This window comes from Arvicanthis niloticus, chromosome 29, assembly GCF_011762505.2.
Source record: "Arvicanthis niloticus isolate mArvNil1 chromosome 29, mArvNil1.pat.X, whole genome shotgun sequence".
NCBI lineage: Eukaryota > Metazoa > Chordata > Mammalia > Rodentia > Muridae > Arvicanthis > Arvicanthis niloticus.
In genome coordinates, this window is record NC_133437.1 from 22165579 (window position 1) to 22182864 (window position 17286).

The window sequence follows — 17286 nt, forward strand, 5'->3', positions numbered from 1 at the left end:
TTAAGAGCCACAAATCGGTACTGACACAGAAACCATGGAGGGGTGCTGCTTATTGGCTTGTTCCTCATGGCTTGCTTTGCTTGCTTTTTCATAGCACACATGACCACCAGCCCAGGGATGGTCCCACCCATATTAGACGGGGCTTTCCTGCTTCCATCACCCACCAAGAAAGTACACTGCAGGCTTGTTCACAGGCCAATCTTATGGAAGCATTTTCTCACTTATGAATCCCTCTTCTTAATGACGCTATCATGATACAAACTGATGTAAAACTAACCCCTACATATATCTATACACATAAGTAAATGATAAGTCTTAAAAACAAAAACAACGAATGTACAAACATAACTGTGTAGGTAGCTGTGATGGTTTATATATATGCTCGGCCCAGGGCGTGGCAGGATTAGAAGGTGTGGCCTTGTTGAAATAGGTATGTCATGGTGGGTGTGGGCTTTAAGACCCTCATCCTAGCTGCCTGGAAGTCAGTATTCTGCTAGTAGCCTTCAGATAAAGATGTAGAACTCTCAGTTCCTCCTGCACTATTCCTGCCTGGATGCTGCCATTTTCCCACCTTGATGATAATGGACTGAAACTTTGAACCTGTAAACCCCAATTAAATGTTGTCCACATAAGAGTTGCCTTGGTCATGGTGTCTGTTCACAGCAGTAAAACCCTAACTAAGACAGTAGCTGAGTGGAGGACTCTACAAAAAGGCTAAATACTCTTTTGGAGTATAACCAAACTTTTATGGTGGCCATGGTTTCAGGTCCCAGACCTCAGGAGACATTAATAGATAAGTTTACTTCCTCATGCTGTGACCCCCCATTAACACACACTTACTAACAGGCCCTGGATAAAACAGTCACCATGCTGTCTTCCCTCTCCTCCAATCTACAAGTTGATGGCAAGTAGTTTGCATATAAATTTTGTAAAACAAAAATTGCATGTATTTTAGGATTCCAGTTGAACCAGAGCATTAAGAAACTAAAAATAGAGGGTGGGCTCCATTTGTAATGCTCCTGCCAATCTGGACGAACATTCATGACTTTTCGGTAGGAATAAATCCATTCCAAGTCAGACATTTGATCTGCTCATTGGAAGTAAACCAGCTTTGAAAACCTTTAGCTTCTATAAAGGGGGGTTGATTTTGAATCAGATGGAATAGATGCCAGGCTTGCATATTCCTGTTGCAAGAATATTCTAAAGACAGAAGCATAAGGACCTTTATAAAGACACACTGTATGTATGCCTCAGGGTTTAGGCTCATAGAATTTTAATACTAAATAGATTCATATTTACCATGCTAAAATTAGGAGGAGAAGCCCATCACAGATAAGCAGTTAACTATAAGCATATATCTGAACTGACAAGAAGACAGGCTGAAGATTCCGAACACAGACCCCAGAAGCTTCTGGCAAAGCTATGCGTCATGAAGGCTCCTTGACTTCCCGTATCACACTACCCCACATCCTGTCATCTGCAAATGTCATGGATTTCCAGGGTGGAAACATGCATCCTTTCTAAGACATCCCTACCAAGAATCCCTAAACCATGGTCCCTCGCAATTGAGCATGACTGCCCTGAAATCAGAGAAAAACACAAAGCCATACTCCCGATATGGACTCCCATAACAAGAACTTAAATCGTTCTGGAGACATTGGAACTGCGAAACTCAGAGTCCACGAGAAAGTACTCAGGCTTCCTAGGACGTATTTAAAAAAAAAAAAAAAAAAAAAAAAACAGCATAAAACCACCTCCACATTTGGTATTTTGCATGAAGAGTCTTAAGCACGAGATTCCTGTTGTTTGTTTCTGGTAGATTTATGAGACTCACAGAGGGCAATGCCCTCACTGCGGCATTACACCATTCTGTGTGATTAATTGGTGGCAAATCGCTGCACAGGGTGCCAAGATCACTGGTAGGAAGCAAGTCATTAAAGAAAATTAAAACTCTGCCAGTGCTTTGCTTGTGAATGTTTCCTCCAAAGCCTTAGAGCACTGCCCTAGGGGAAGAAAATGCACCGACATCTCCATAAAGCAGAGCCTCCTGTGTTTCTGCTGCATGATCCCTGGGGTCTATACTCAATCCAAGCATCTAGCATGTTATGTTTTAGGAAGGACATCTGGGCAGAGAACTATGGAGAAAGGGGGATATTTGTATTTGGGGGTTGAAGAGATGGATCAGTGGATAGAGTGCTTGCTTCTCAAGCATAAGAACAAATTCAGGTCCCAAGCCCCATATAAAAACCAGGTGCGGTGGTATCTCTGCACTGTGCTTCTTAGGCAGAAATAGGAGGATGCCTAGAGCTTGCTGGCAAGCTCGTCTAGCTGAAATAAGGAGTGCCGTACTCATTAAGAGACACCTTTCAAATACGGTGGAGAGTGAGAGAGGTAGACGACAAACTTCAACCTCTGGCTTCTGTATTTGTGCATACATGTGTGTGCACTGCATACACACAGGCATGCAGGCCACATGCACACACACAAAAAGATAAAAAAAAAAATGTTGTTGAAAAGCCTTACTGTGTAATTGTGCAAACAAAGGCTCAGTGTTTTATCTTACATATTTTGAAACTTTGAGCACCTACAGTTTTCTCTAGGTAAATCTTCCAACCAAACATTAACATATCAAATTAAATTGAATTAATACCATATATATATATATATATATATATATATATATATGTGTGTGTGTGTGTGTGTGTGTGTGTGTGTGTGTGTACATATATATACACACATATATATTCAGATATCCATTTTATATGTGTGTATATATATAAAATGGATATCTGACCCATTATCCAAGGAGACTCATTAGGGATTTATTATGACAAATTAACATCTTCACAGACTTATTTAATCATCTGGCCCAAGATCTGATCACAGTCATTTCTCCTCCTTAGCCAGAATGTGAAATGTGTTTCAGTCTGGCAAAACAAGGGGATATACTTCTCAGGATGACAGCACGCTCACTCTGCAGATGGCTATAATAAGTGTGTGATATTTCAGGCCACATTTTAAGGCTGACAAGCAGAAGGTCGTGCCAGGGAAGTCAGCTCACACTCTAGGAGTGTACTTAGCTAAGCAACCCCTAATTGTTTTGCCTGGGGAGAGACACTGGACTGTTAAATAGGATTTAGCTGAAGAAAACGAGCTTAAGACAGTGTTTCACTGATCCTCAGCTAGCCACCCACACTGAATATATTGGTGTTCACGATATTTTATGTTAAAAATAATAATGCCCCGGTGACCAGATAAGCTAGCTTTGATGGAACAATCCTTACGTGGTGAGTTGTTTATGTGTCTTCTCCCACAAATGACAGCAGTGGGTCGATTCCAGGAGACTCAGCTAACTCAAAGTACTTTATGGAAAACACATTTTAACTTGTTTCCATTTACTACCCATGGCCATGTGGCAGTTACACATACCATGTCCTAAATGAAAAAAAAAAAATCACTAATGATGGAAGATGTTCTCTAGCATGGTACAGAAATGCTTATACCAAGCTGACAGTACTGTGGCCAGCTTTTAAAAAGTGAAACATAAATTCAGGAACATATAGTTGAATGCAATTGCCTTATTTGAAAGGAGGAGGAGGAAAGAGGAGGGAGAGTTAGAGGGAGGAGAAAGAGAAGAAGGGAGGAAGAAGGAGGAAGGAAAATAAGGAGAAGGAAGAGGAAGAGAATGGGGAGGAAGAGGGAGAGGAGGAGGGAGAAAGAAGAGCTTGGGCCTCAATTCATTTCATAAATATTCACTAGACACCTGCTATACACTGAACTCTGTGTGTGGTGCCTGTGGAAGTGCAGCTAACCAAGGAGACACATGGAGTTTTCCACCCATATGATGCCCATTCTCTAGTGGAGTAGACAAGTATTACAGAAATTATCCCACATGCAATTCATTCAAATAGGAAAGATGAACAGAAACTGCTTTCGGGTGGATCCAGGCTTGGTTTTTGTCAGTTTGCCTGGGACTGACAAGCACAGACTGTTTGGGGATGAATCAGTCTTAAGGAGATGAAGGTCAGAACTCTTAAGCTTAAGGTGAGAAATGGTTCATATCCATCTCCTTCTGTTGCCTGTGTCTGGCATCTTCTTTGCAGTAAGAGAGCCCACTCAAAAACCCAAAGTGATTAGAGGTTTGTTCTGGGGATGTGATTATGGGATGCAGCCATTATGGCTTGGTTAATCTTGATAGTAGCCTCTCATCTGAAATTGAAAGCTCATGCTTACTGTCAGAATGGCCTACATTTGGGTACTTTCCTTTGGGTCTATAAACGTGGTCTGTTGGTGTTTTGTTCTAGGCAGAAACAAAAAGAAACTAAACATTGTGCTTTGGGGTTTTCCCTGGAGGACAAGGCCAATGATAATGATTACAAGGGCCCCTTAGGGCATAAAGTTGTGTGCAGGTAAGGAGTTGGGAGTAAAAACGATCAAAATACATTGCACGACATTCTAAAATGATTAGTAAGGATATCTGTAAAGTGCCTCTTGTGAGCCTGGCATGGACAGTTGTCTCTTTAACAGGCTTCCATCTTCAGGTTTGAATCATAGGCTGCTGGCTTTATGGTGCATGTTGGGAGACACATTTGTGTCATTAGCACGTTACTTCTGAATCTCAACCCCATTGGATTATTTCCATAATGATGGAAGGAGAGCTGTTAAAGTTCCTCAGATGCTAAGTCCTCTAAACACTTTCCAACCTTTCATGTAGATGGGAAAACCAAGACTTTGAGATCACACAGCGGTAGGATCCCAACTCTAACAGCAGGCATTAGAGAGAGTCAGGGTCGGAACCGAAGTCTTTAAACAACCAGGTCAAGTGAGGTGATGGCGTGCCGGGTCTGGCTCACCATGTTAAAAATCTTCCAAGGGAAATGTTAAAACACAGGTTAGATATTTCCTTCTATCCCTCATCCAGATCCTATTTCTTGGTGGAAAAATCCTCATTTATTGCATATGGCAAGAAACCCTGACATGAAGGTATCAATCATGTAAGTAATACCAGATATGGTAGCTGTCCTTTGAGCCACACGTCCCACCCAAAGTATCTTATTTTTTTGTTACCTTACAGTTAGGTAATGGTCCAGTCAACCCCACAACAGGATTAGGGGAATGGGAGCTTAGGGGGTAGAGAATATCTTCAAATTTTAATCCACAAACCTTGGACTCTCTCACGTACATTTAACTATTGATTTAGGAATTCATCTTTTCACTGAAACTGAAAAACCAAGCTGCCTTATTTGAGAAAACAGTGATCTCACAAGGCAGCAAATGAGATCATGAATTCAAATGTAATTTGGATGGCACAGGGTGCCATATAGTATTACACCGTTAATTCATCCAGGTGAATTAGATAACCCAAAGGGGAATTAATTTGGATAAACATTCTAAGGCTAAAGGGGTTTAATCTTCCTCACCCTTCAACTCAAGCAGAAGGCAGAGGGGTGGGGGGGGAAGTTTGGAAACGGAGGGAGGGGGGGAAGTTTGGAAACTAATATCTGAAGTAGGTTAACTATAGCCCTGACAGATTTTACTTTTAGTTTTGTGAATCTGTGTGGAGCATTGCACACTCATGTCAATGCAGGTACACGCAAAGTCCAGAAGAGGGCGCTGGATCCCCCCCCCCTCCCCAAGCTGGAATTACAAGAGGCTGTGAACTTGCCAGGCATGGGTACTGGGAACTGAACTGTGATCCTATACAAGGGCATTACAAGCTCTCAACCACTGAGCCATCTCTCCAGCCTCAAGCTACCTGTTTAATCATAGCTCTATAATAGAGCACAGCTAACTGCATTCTTCACAGACTATCAATGGCTGCATTCAAGCTACAGGGGCAGAGTTTATTATTTGCAATGAAGAGCCGATGGTTCAAATAACTTATTTACTGAATGACCCTTTAAGAAGAGTCTTGCTACCTCCTAACCAGGAAGCCATATTCTTCTTAGGCAAAGTTAAAATGATTCTCGGTTGAACCCATCACATTTTACCTGATTCTAACAAGGGGACCTTGGTGGCTAGGGTGCTAGAGGAGACCGTTCCCAGAACCCAATACCTGGGGAGGGCAATGCTTCCTTAACCAAGGTTGGATCGTGGCCCTTACAAGCCGCTGTGATTCGTGCAAGTAAACTTTATCTTTCAGGGATATTTAGTGCATAAATGGTCATAGGCAACTCTTCTTCCAAATTTAACTGTTAGTCACTTTGACCTTTCTAGAAATGTCAAATATGTGACTCGGAGGCCGCACGTGTATACACATGCATGTGTTTTTGTCTTGTTTCGCTTTCAATATTAAAGGTAAAGATGAATGAAGACCAAGCTGAAGCTCTGCATTCATTTATACTTACTGAACTCTTACTTGAACAGTTTGTCCAACCCCAGTTGGAAGCTGGGATGCAGAGAGGAGAAGGAACAGCAGCCACAGGCTGGCTTCCTGCCACCCATCCACCCACCGGCTGGTTATGCTCTCCTGCTGTGAACTGGGCTCCATGTGCTAAGTAAGGCAGGATGGCCCAGGCCCAGTTGGCTCCTGTAGCCAACCTGCCCCCAGAGAACATGCAATCAGGAAGTTGGCATAAGTGCTTGTAGCTCACCAGACTCTACCAGCAAATGGCATGTTTCCTTTTCCTGGTACAAAATCTGTAAAAGGCTAAAAGTCAATCATCTATAAAACTGAGCCTTTGAGCTTGCTTCTTTACGTTTCGGTTATGAAGTAGCTTACTAAAAACAAGCAATACTGTGGCTTCTGCAGCGTTGCCTACAATGTCTTTCTTCCGGTTTCAGAAGAAAGACAAAACTGCCCACTGGTTCCTGAATTTTTACTTCTTCGAACTCCTATGGATATATCTGCACAATAATTTGATGCCATAATAAATGTTTCAATGCCTTCATTGTTGTTTCATTTAAACAATCCAAACCACAGACGTCTAATATCCACCAATCGCAGAGGAAGCTCAAAATTCCCAAAGCCATTTAATGAAGGCCTAGGCTGGCAAGCATAGCTTACATTTCTTATTTAGGCTGTCGTAGGAAATGAGCTTACGGACTCAATATTTCCGACCTTAATTTAAGTATACAGTAAATAAGCCAACAGAGTCAAGACTGGCTGCCCTAGTTCCTACGTAATAATACAAACTTGATAGCACAAAAGCCCGTGTCTATAAAGATAGATAGTCTAATTTAGCATGATTTAATGTCATATTTTTTTAACAAAGTTCAATTCACTGCCCTAACTTTCCCCTCCCCCCACCAAATAAAACAAAGTAGGTAAATTATAGTTTGACTTCAGTAGGTTAAAATGAGAATTAAGGCTTCCATGACATTTAAACTACTGTAGGGAGGAAAGCCACCATCTTATTCCCTGTAAGAGCTTAATTATGCTCCTTAAAAGTGAACACATAACCCCTGGTACCTCCATATATTAGGATATATGGCCATCAAAAACGTGTGTGGCTATTAGTTTAGGCCCTAGTGTAATACAGCCGATGTTCTTCTAAGGAGAGCTGCTTAGAACTTGGACAGACACAGGGGAGATTCTGTCAATACACAGGGAGAAGACAATCAATCAGGGAGAAAGACTGCCACAGAAACCAAGCCAGCCAGCACCCTCATCTTGGAACTCCGCCTCTAGAACTCTAAGGATGCAAATTTCTGTTGTGGAAGCCATCAAGTCTGAGGTGCTTGGCTTGGCATCCCTTGAAAACTTAAACAAGTCTCTTTTCAAATGCTCCTTTGTCACTGAAGCTGATGGAGCCCGAGGCCAACTTCAGTTTTATAGGAAATGGCCCGAAAGCCTCTGCATTGGCTTCTTTCCACTCAGACTGTCCACATAAGGTGCCAAGTTCTGAATTCGAGAATAGTTGTTAAACACTGGAAATTACCAGATTCTCAACTGTTTGAAGACTAAGAACTATAGCATAGTTTTTAATTTCAAAACAGTTATGATTAGGAAGCCTGTTAGCAAGAAGTCTGATGCACCTATCTCTATTTGTTCAAATAAAAAGAAAAGAAATTGCCAGCAACACATTACCAGGATGAGATATTCTGAATATAAGGCCCTTATGTTTCAAAATGTTTTGCTGGGCACCAGGTTCTAATATGTAATGCAAGAGAAATTCCTTTGGAACCAAAACAATGAAGTTACTCTTGCCGCTGAGCCACTGGAGTGCTTGCTTGCTTGGCGTGAATGAAGCCCTGGGTTCAATCCTGGGTACCATACACTAAATATGGGGTGACACATGCCTGTAATCCAAGCACTTGGGAGGTACAGGCAGGAGGTGGAAAGTTCAAAGGTCATCTTTAGTTACATAGGGAGTTTGGAACCAACCTGGGCTTTCTTACCTTTTATAAACAAAGGTACTCTTTTGTTCCATGTCTATGAGACTGCCACAAACCTATGGGTCAGTGAGGAGGCTGCGTGAGTAGAAGGACTCCCCACACAAGCCTGTTGACCTGAGTTTGATCCCTGAAACCCATGTAAAAGAAACTGGGTGTGGTAGTTTGAATGTGTGGTTCCTGAACCCCTAAAAGCAGGGTGAGAGGCTGAGACAGGAGAATTGTCCAGGAGCTCATGGACCAGCACACAGTATGGCAGCAGCAAGAAAGACCCTGCCCCAAGGTAGGAGGAGGAATCAACTTCCAAAAGTTGTCTCCTGACCTCCACACATAGACACAAACATGTAATCACACATACACACACACACACACACATCACAATGCACAATAGCAATAATTTAAATGGACCCGATCTAATTTTTATTTTACATATAACAATAATTCTTGTATATCATCAAAGACAACATTTTAAGTAATCTGAAAATAGAGTACTGAGATATTTAAATTTCTTTTATATAAAAGATGAGCCTAAATCAAAGAGATTTTAGACTTCCGAACCATAAAATGTTTTCTTCATTAATTGGTGAAAAGAGCAAGTAACAGACACTAACTACATGCATTCAATATAAAGTTCTATAATTCTAAAAGCTAAGAGGAAAAAATCACAGTAATAAGATAAAATGACTTTGTGTGTTGGAGGGGCTTTAAGAGTAATGCAATTGGGCATTTCATAAGACCAATTACATAGCAATTGTCCCACAGAGACTTCATTGTTCAAAGAAATTCAAATGTTTTGTGGTCTTGGCTGGTATCCCTCAGAAGAGGGGGGAAAAAAAAGTCCTCAAACCAACCATCCATCCATTATAAATAAAATCAAATGCTAATTTAGATTTAGTATTCAAATATCCGAGAATTTTGTTCATAAAATAACTTCCAAAACTAGAAAGTAAACTTCCTTATGGTTCTACCTTAAATATTTAGAAATAAAATGGACTTATTATTAGACATTAGAGAATCAAATATCCTTGAGGAAAAAAAAAAAAAAAAACAAAAACCATGTCTCCTGGGATGTAACTGAAGCTACAGGCTACTTATGATATCTGAAGGTGCTCAAGTCCCAAGAAAGACTTGGCCACAGAAATCCAAAACCTTTAGAAATAGCTTCCAAATGGCAATATTAAAAGAGAAGGGGGGATAAACAAAATCAAAATCCTGGCCCTTAACTGTGAGTGGCCTGCCAGGCATTACATATAGATGCATTCCACATCTTCCCCAAGTTCCATTAAATGGTTTAATTCTTGATTGTCCCCTCGCCAGCCGTGTGGCCTGGGACAAGTTGCTGGCCTTGCCGCACCTGAGTTTCCCTTCTGCCGTGAGCTCAGCACAAGAACTGTGTTGGCGGCTGGGAGTGTTAAATGGTTTTCTCCATAGAGAACCTCTATCCAGGGGCTGCAGGCTGACCTGTCATGTAGTTACTGCTGCTGCTGCTGGAAGAATGACCCAGGAACTAAACTAAGTCAGATCAGAGAGTGAACTGAAGTGTCCTGGTGAGGTCGGATTGTAAGGACGAAAAACCAAAAACATTGACAATTCCAGTCTTGGTGCCTTCTGAACACACTTGTGAACTTTATTTTCACATATATTTTTTTTTTCTGTCAGCCCTCCTATTTCAGAAATCCTTATTTTTACTCCTCTGAGCTGGACCCAAACATAACATGGGGCCAGACAAGAGGACAAACGATTCTTAGGTTCTTCCTGAAACAGAGGCCCTTATTCCAACAATAAAACAGTATAGCTTTCATAAATCATAGTTAAAGGCATATTTAACACAATTATCAGCCTAGGACATCGTAGGCAAACACAGCTAGAGTACTGTGCTCTACAGGACTCCTTTGTAGTGGTCGCTTAAAACCGCTCACTCAAAGATTCAGAAGTAGAACACCCTGCCTTGGCCCGCACATCATCTCAGCACCGCCCACTACACCGGTGGCTTGCTTCTGCCCAGCCCAGTTCCCCTCCACTCCTGGCTCCCAAAAGAACATGTGTGGAGAGTGCTCAGAGCCTAGCAAAAACCCCTACCAGCGGCCAATGCTGTATCATTTTCAAGCCACAGAGTTGTACAAGCTTGGAATGAGTTGAACAATTTTAGCTGTCTCTGACCACCCCTTAAAAAAAAAAAAAAAAAGAACCATTTTTCATTCCAATGCCCTCTTCTCTTCCTGTTCTTTGACTATCTTCCCTCTCATCCAGAAATTACCTCTCATGGTAAACTAAGCAAACAGGTTTTGACTAGCGTAAGTTCAGCAGTGAGCAGACCTGACCTGACTCCTATTTCTATGCCCCAGGATGTTCCTGAGAGATCCAGGTTGAAGTGGACCTTCCTCCCTCTGGTCAATGTTCTGAGTGTCCCTGGTCTCCGCTGGACATACCACTGATTTCTTAAGCAAAAAGTCCATTCTCTCAGCGTTTCTATCGACTCCAGCTAACACTTTCTATGCCCAGAGAACGGCTTTGTGTCCCATCATTTTTTATCTCCTTAGTACATTTTCCTGTCTGTCACGAGCGTCCGGCCAAATGTTTCAGAACCTGAGACTTTAAAGCCTGAGGTGAGAGAAAATGATACCCAAGGAGCAAGAAGGATACTTCTAAACAAAAGACGAGTGTGGTTTGACTCAAATGGAGTTTTTGAATGATACCAATGCCAGCACGCAAAACCACACCGACAATAGGACATAAAACACTGCATAGCAAGTTAATGAGTCAACACAGCGAGGCAGCGTGTGCCCAGCAGCAACATCCGTGAACTGGACTGCACAAGACTGAGTTCCAAGATAATTTATGAGAGGGGTTTCTATTTTCTGAGTTTTGCTTGACCCTTTACTTTTTAGTTCAAAGTATTTATCATATTTAAATCTTTTTTTTTTAATTTAAAACAACGTTTTAAAGAAGGTTTTCATTCTCTCCGAGAGAACGCTACAGTAGGTGACTAAGCAATGTCAGGAGTCAGCCAGGACTAAGGCTCAATGTTCCTAGGATCAGTCATAAATCAACTCACAGGCAGTGTCAGGATGATTGCTCCCTAATTGGAAGGAACCGAATGCCTTTAAAACTTTTTTGTTGCTGAAAAATGATCCTCCCAACTGACAAACTAAGAATATATGTTAAGCCCGGAAACAAATCTGTGTCCAGTTCTAAAGATTGCTATAACTCCTGATTGTTTTATGTTTCTGAAATATTGCACTGTGGGTGATTTATTTCCTATCCATGTGGCCAGCCATTTGTTTATGCGATTGCATACCATCTGTTTTTCTGAAGGGAGGTTTCAAGTTCTTCTAATTCCCTACCTCCCATCCCAGGGAAAACAATTCAAAATGGACAGAGATTTCAATCATTTGGAATCACACGGAGTTGGAAACCCTAGCTGCCCTTCCTTTATATTTGGCAAATGCTTTAAGAGGGTTAGCAAATTGTGTTCTTACGAGGTACTTATGGCGAGACGACACCTTTTTTCACAATGACAAATGATGCTAACAGTTTCAGTCTGAGTGTTTAATAGTACAACAGAAGACTTCACTAATGTTACAGGAAATCACCCGGATACTACCACAAATCCCGTCCATACCTTTTATTTCTGCTTGTCAACCCAGACACATATCAAGACGTGGCGGGGTCTAACTACAGAGGAGAATAGCCATCAAGGTGTAGCGCTTTTAAGTGGAGATCACTTAGCCCACTGGCCTAAGGAACGCTGTTGGCCATGCCTATTAAATACACTAAGGCAGTGCTTCTCAACCCTCTGGATTCTTCCACGCTTTAATAGAGTTCCTCATGGTGTGGTGACCCCAACCACACGATTATTTGTTGTTGGTACTTCATAACTGTAATTTTGCTACTGTTATGAATTGTAAATATTTGTGTTTTCTGATGGCCTTAAGTGACCCCTGTGAAAGGGTCATTCGAACCCCCAAGGGTCACGACCCATAGGTTAAGAACCATTGCTCTAACCCTACCACACCACAAGGCCTCATTTATTCAGCTACTTGGGAGTGCTAGGGGCTCAGGCTTCCCAAAGAAGCCTCCAACCCATTGCTATCACCATTCCTTTGCTCTGCTTACTGGGGTTCATTCCCTCTACTGAGGAGCCAACCACTCAGAGAGCAATTTCACATTGACATTGTACCGAAGATGCGTAAAGAATTAATTACCATTTTTACAAGACTCCTTGCTGTTTTCTTGGGGAGCAGGTCTCTGATGGCCCGGCCCTGTTGTCCAGAGTTCAGAGTTGACATCAGAAGGCTGAGAACCATCTATCTTCAGTTCTGTTTGACTCTCACTAGTCCTTGTCAGATCAACATGAGATCCACCCCAGGGATGAGCGTCCCAGGGGACACCTGATGGGTTTGGTTTATTGGACGTGTTAAGTGACATGTGTGCTAAGGCTTCATTGATGAAAAATGAATTTTCATGACACAAACTTTCAGCTCGATTAAGTTCCGTTACCTATATAAAGAAATACAGAAAAACACAGTAATTTCCTTAGCAATTTAAACAAGTTTCATAAAGTATTAATTTGTCCCATAAGCCTGAAAACTCTTGTTCTAGAAATTGCAAATTTAATAAAAATGAGGTTAGGAAGAAATCTACCATTTACTCTCCTCCCAACCCCTCTAAATGAGCTAGAACAAGAAACTCCAATTAGCCATGCACAATGTATCTTATTTTTTAAAAAATCTGCAGAGTTCTATGCCATCAGAGGATCTCCACTTTATTTTAATCAAAGCAATCAGTGTCCCCCTGTTTGCTATATAAAAAGGTTGAAAACGTATCCTTCAACGCACAAGAAATTTGCAATGAATGTAATTTAGCAAACTTGAAGGAGAAATCAGATGCAATACAGTTTTTTTCTTATAAGCCTGTTAATTCTGACAGCTTTATGCACTATCAATAAAAACACACATGCGGCGCAGAGTGCAGAAACTCTGCCCAGACAAACAGAATTGTCAAGCAGTGTTACAATGGATGCAGAGGAAACAGAGGTCTCCTAAATGGTTTTACCCACTCAGTCCTTCATCGGGGCAGTTCATGATAACTTTTTTAGTGGAATGGACTTCAAACTCACGATAACCAACTTTCAAGGCGCAAATAAGCTTCCTACGTCAGTTGTTCAGTTCAATACTTACACACGAAGAGCTAAATGATCTATAAAAACATACGTACCATACAGTGTGATAGGTTATTATTAGTCTATCACAACAGATCATTTATAATGAGTCCTTCAAATACCAAGAAACCAGCATGCTCACAGCGGATGTGTCTCCAGGTCAATTCACCCTTATCTTACTGGGGCAACTCCATGTGTCTCAGCGCACAAAGCTCCCCTCCCCCCCCCCCAAGCATAGGACCTTAAATTTTCTATATTTCAAGTCAAAATATATATAAATTAGTTCTAAACAATATTGCGCCCCCCCCCCCCAAACTGAGACACATGGGTAAGCCCAGGGTAGACAGGGCTAAGGCATACCTCCTTGCTCCCTGGAGAGAAGACGGCTGGGAGGCTCCGCTGGCGACTATGCTTGCAGTGGCCCAGCAGACCCTGTTGGACACGCATCCTCTGTCTCTCTCTCTCTACCATCCGCTGGCCCTCCCGCAGCCGCTCAAGGCTCTGCTGGTACTCTTGGAGTTGGTGGTCCAGCTCGCTGCGGTGACGAAGCAGCAATTCCTCCTGTGACTGGCACTCACGCTCCCGAGCCTGCAGCCGGCTCTCCTGGGCTTCCTGCTCACGCTGTTGCTGGTCGCATGTGCGGTGCCAGCGCCGCTGCTCCTGCTGGAACTGGTGCTGAAGCTTGTGGATGTTGGCCAGTTCTTCACGCTGCTTTTCCAGGTAGCGGGATTTCTCCTGGTCTTGCAAGGGGCCACTTCGGAAGGGGTGGCTAGAGGCCAAGCTCTCCCGCTGCTGTAGAACCAGCTTGTGGATCTCAATGTGGCTATCCTGGATGGTCAAGGCAGCCTGGGGGAGGGGAGGGGGGAGAAGAGGCCAAATGAGTAAGTAGACTTGAGTTACATATGGGGTAGCAATGGGACCCCAAATGCTGTGGGTTAAAAGCCTGGTGGTCTGCTGTAGAGCTGGTGGGAAAAGGTAGAACCTTTAGGAGATAGGTTTAGGAGATGGTCATGTAGGAGTGGGGGTGAGGGTGGAGTGGAGTATACCTTCGAAAGTGTGTGTGTGTGTGTATGTGTGTCCATCCTGGAAGAAGATACTGGGACCCAGCCCTTTTTTGTATCATGAGGTGAATAGATCTGTCTACCTAGTGTCCCTACTATGAAGTTCTGCTTTCCCCAGAGCAGTGGCACCAAGTGTCCATGTACTGAACCCAGGAGCCAAGGTCAACTTTTCCTCTTCCGTCTGGTTATCTGGGTACTTTGTCAGTAAGGTGCAAAGCTACCACAGCCTGTGGACTGTTTACCTCTTGATCAGAAATATCTCTAAAACATGGAAGACTCGCTGGATTATTTTTATATTCTGTTCCTTCCCAACTTAGATCCAAGGCACATTGAGCTCGAAATAGGCTTGTCTACATCTCCTAACAGTGTGACTTAAGGATTTATACAGGAAAGAAATAAGATTACAATCAATATCACTGGTCTTTCAAATCTAAGAGAGTTTGGTTCAACGACTCCAATGGATATTCAAGTGGATGGTGGAGAGGGAGAGACAGTGGATGTTCAAGTCCTTAACTGAAGTGGCTTAGTAGTAAGACATAACCTACCCATATCCCCAGCCCACCCCCAACTCTTGGAGTTGCGTCTAGATTGCTTGCAACACCTAATGTGCCATCTGATGTGCTTCATTCACATGGGAAGGGGTGAAGGCCAAGTGCTTTCCTCAACTTTCTGGAACTGCTTTTTCCATCTTTTCGATCCAAGGTTGGTTAGGTTTCAACCTAGGATAAAAACCTCACAGCTACAGAGGGTTGATTGTTCTCATTCTTGCTTTTGAAGAAGTGACTGGCTGCTGGTTGTTGGGTTGTATTTAAGTCATTCCTTTGGGTAAAAACTTAGTGTGTAAATTCGCAACACTCTGGATTCCTGTTCTATTCTCCTTCTGAGGTCCCTAGTCAGTCATTCGTGGGAATTTAAGAATCTATATAAACACAGTAGTATCCTTTATTTGAGTCCCAAACCAGAAATTATTTGAGCTTTATATATTGCTTTCATGAAGACATAAAAATAAAAGTCAACTATTTGGAGACTTCTGGCAAATAGTCTTTTTATAACATAATGCCTGAGAATTGCAGTTAATGCCGTTTTTTTTAGGAGCTATGAAAGTGGGCAGAACTGGTCTCTTTACTTCTAGGTTTTAGCATTAGAGGGAGAAGGTCATACAAAAAAAAAAAATCTAAGCCTTAAGTTACTGTTTGCTGGATTGCTGATAGGAGGCAGGTATGGTTAAGGGAAAATAGGTACTCTAAATCCCAGCAACATGACTGAACACTAACAAACCTTTCCGAGTCATAGTATCTGACTATGAAGAACTTAGCAACATCACAGGAAAGAATTACCAGGATCTGAGAAGATGCCAGTGAACCAAAAACAACAACAATAACAACAACAACAACACACAAATCTATAGTGAGTACTCTTGGAAGCCTTTAATTTGGAAGGTTCCCATTTAAAGCGCAAGAATATACAGAGGGAGCACACTGCAATGAGACACACACTGGGTATAAACGTATGGCTTAACTCTGAACGAGAAGTCATTACCATCCTAAGGATAAATTCAAATCTTGGCTTCCTAAGACATTTTCAAAGTGCCCGTGTAATGCGCACCCTGGGAAGATGGGGATTTGCCCATTGGTGTGTGTGGTCAGCACTTTTCTATATTTCTGAAAGTTTACAAACTAAGATGTTTTAAATTCATACTTGCCTTGGAATGAGACTCGAAAATGTATTCACCAGGGTCTTTTGAAATAAAATTTGTATTTTTAAATTTGAAAATTAATTGAAAAAAAAAAATCATGGTCACTCTTGATGAGTGACTTAGGAGAGCTGCTATAAGACGAGCAGGGGTCACCATCGAGAATGGGTACTAGCCAGTGTGGTCCTTAAACATAGGATAGTTAGCACTAATAAACCACTGGCACCCTGCTGGCCTGACAGCACACTGGAGGTGCTACCACTACTTCATACCCTAGACTCCGAGGGTATCTGAACGATAAAGCCAACAAACTCCCTATTTTGCATGCCAAAAAAATAGGCATTAGCTCTGTATAAGGATTGCAATTAGCATAACCCAGTGTAAGCATGAGGAACTTAGGTCTGCTTGAGATTGGGATAAGGCCATTTTTCTTCCCTTTCACAAGCATACACTGAAAACTGGATATTGATTTCCACATTTAACTTTACGTTCAGTAATTCTTAATTCACTCTCACTTCACATATCTGGGTCCTTTCCCTTTTCAGCCAGTCTTCTCCGAAGCTAATATAGGGACTAATTGTCATTTTCTGAAATGGGTAAAAGTCCAGCTTCTAAAGAGAGGACCACACCACGAAACAGAAATATTTCAGACCCCATACCCTAAGACCAGCTCAGGGAATCTACTGGAGACGTGGCTATTTCCGGTTAGTAGTCAACACAGCGGTTCCCAACCTTCTTCTTTTTTTTTTTCAAAACGCTTTATTTATCAATATTTGTATAAACATATATACTTATGCACGTATACATATATAAACAATAATTAAATAATAAGATGTATTTTAAAAGTATGGGGAATTGGGAAAAGTGGGAGGAAGGAGAGAAAGGGGAAAATTATGTAAATACAGTGTTCATATATGAAATTCTCAAAAAGGAATCCAGTTTTTTAAAATGTTCAACAGATTAACTAACATTTTACAATATGAAAATAAATATGACCTATAATTATGTTAAAGGACATTTTAACTCACTACAAACTT

The 17286-nt window shown here is 41.8% G+C and overlaps 1 protein-coding gene across 4 annotated transcripts in view; it reads right to left on the reverse strand.

Moving 5' to 3' along the window:
* Arhgef28 (Rho guanine nucleotide exchange factor 28) overlaps positions 1–17286 on the reverse strand; it is a 282901-nt gene that overhangs the window by 20265 nt on the left and 245350 nt on the right. For all 4 annotated transcript variants that reach the window (XM_076927245.1, XM_076927246.1, XM_076927247.1 and 1 more), the window contains 2 exons: positions 13856–14341; positions 12540–12834 (listed from right to left, as the gene is read on the reverse strand). In XM_076927245.1, the coding sequence (XP_076783360.1) occupies positions 12540–12834; positions 13856–14341 (781 nt within the window). The remainder of the gene's footprint in view (positions 1–12539; positions 12835–13855; positions 14342–17286) is intronic.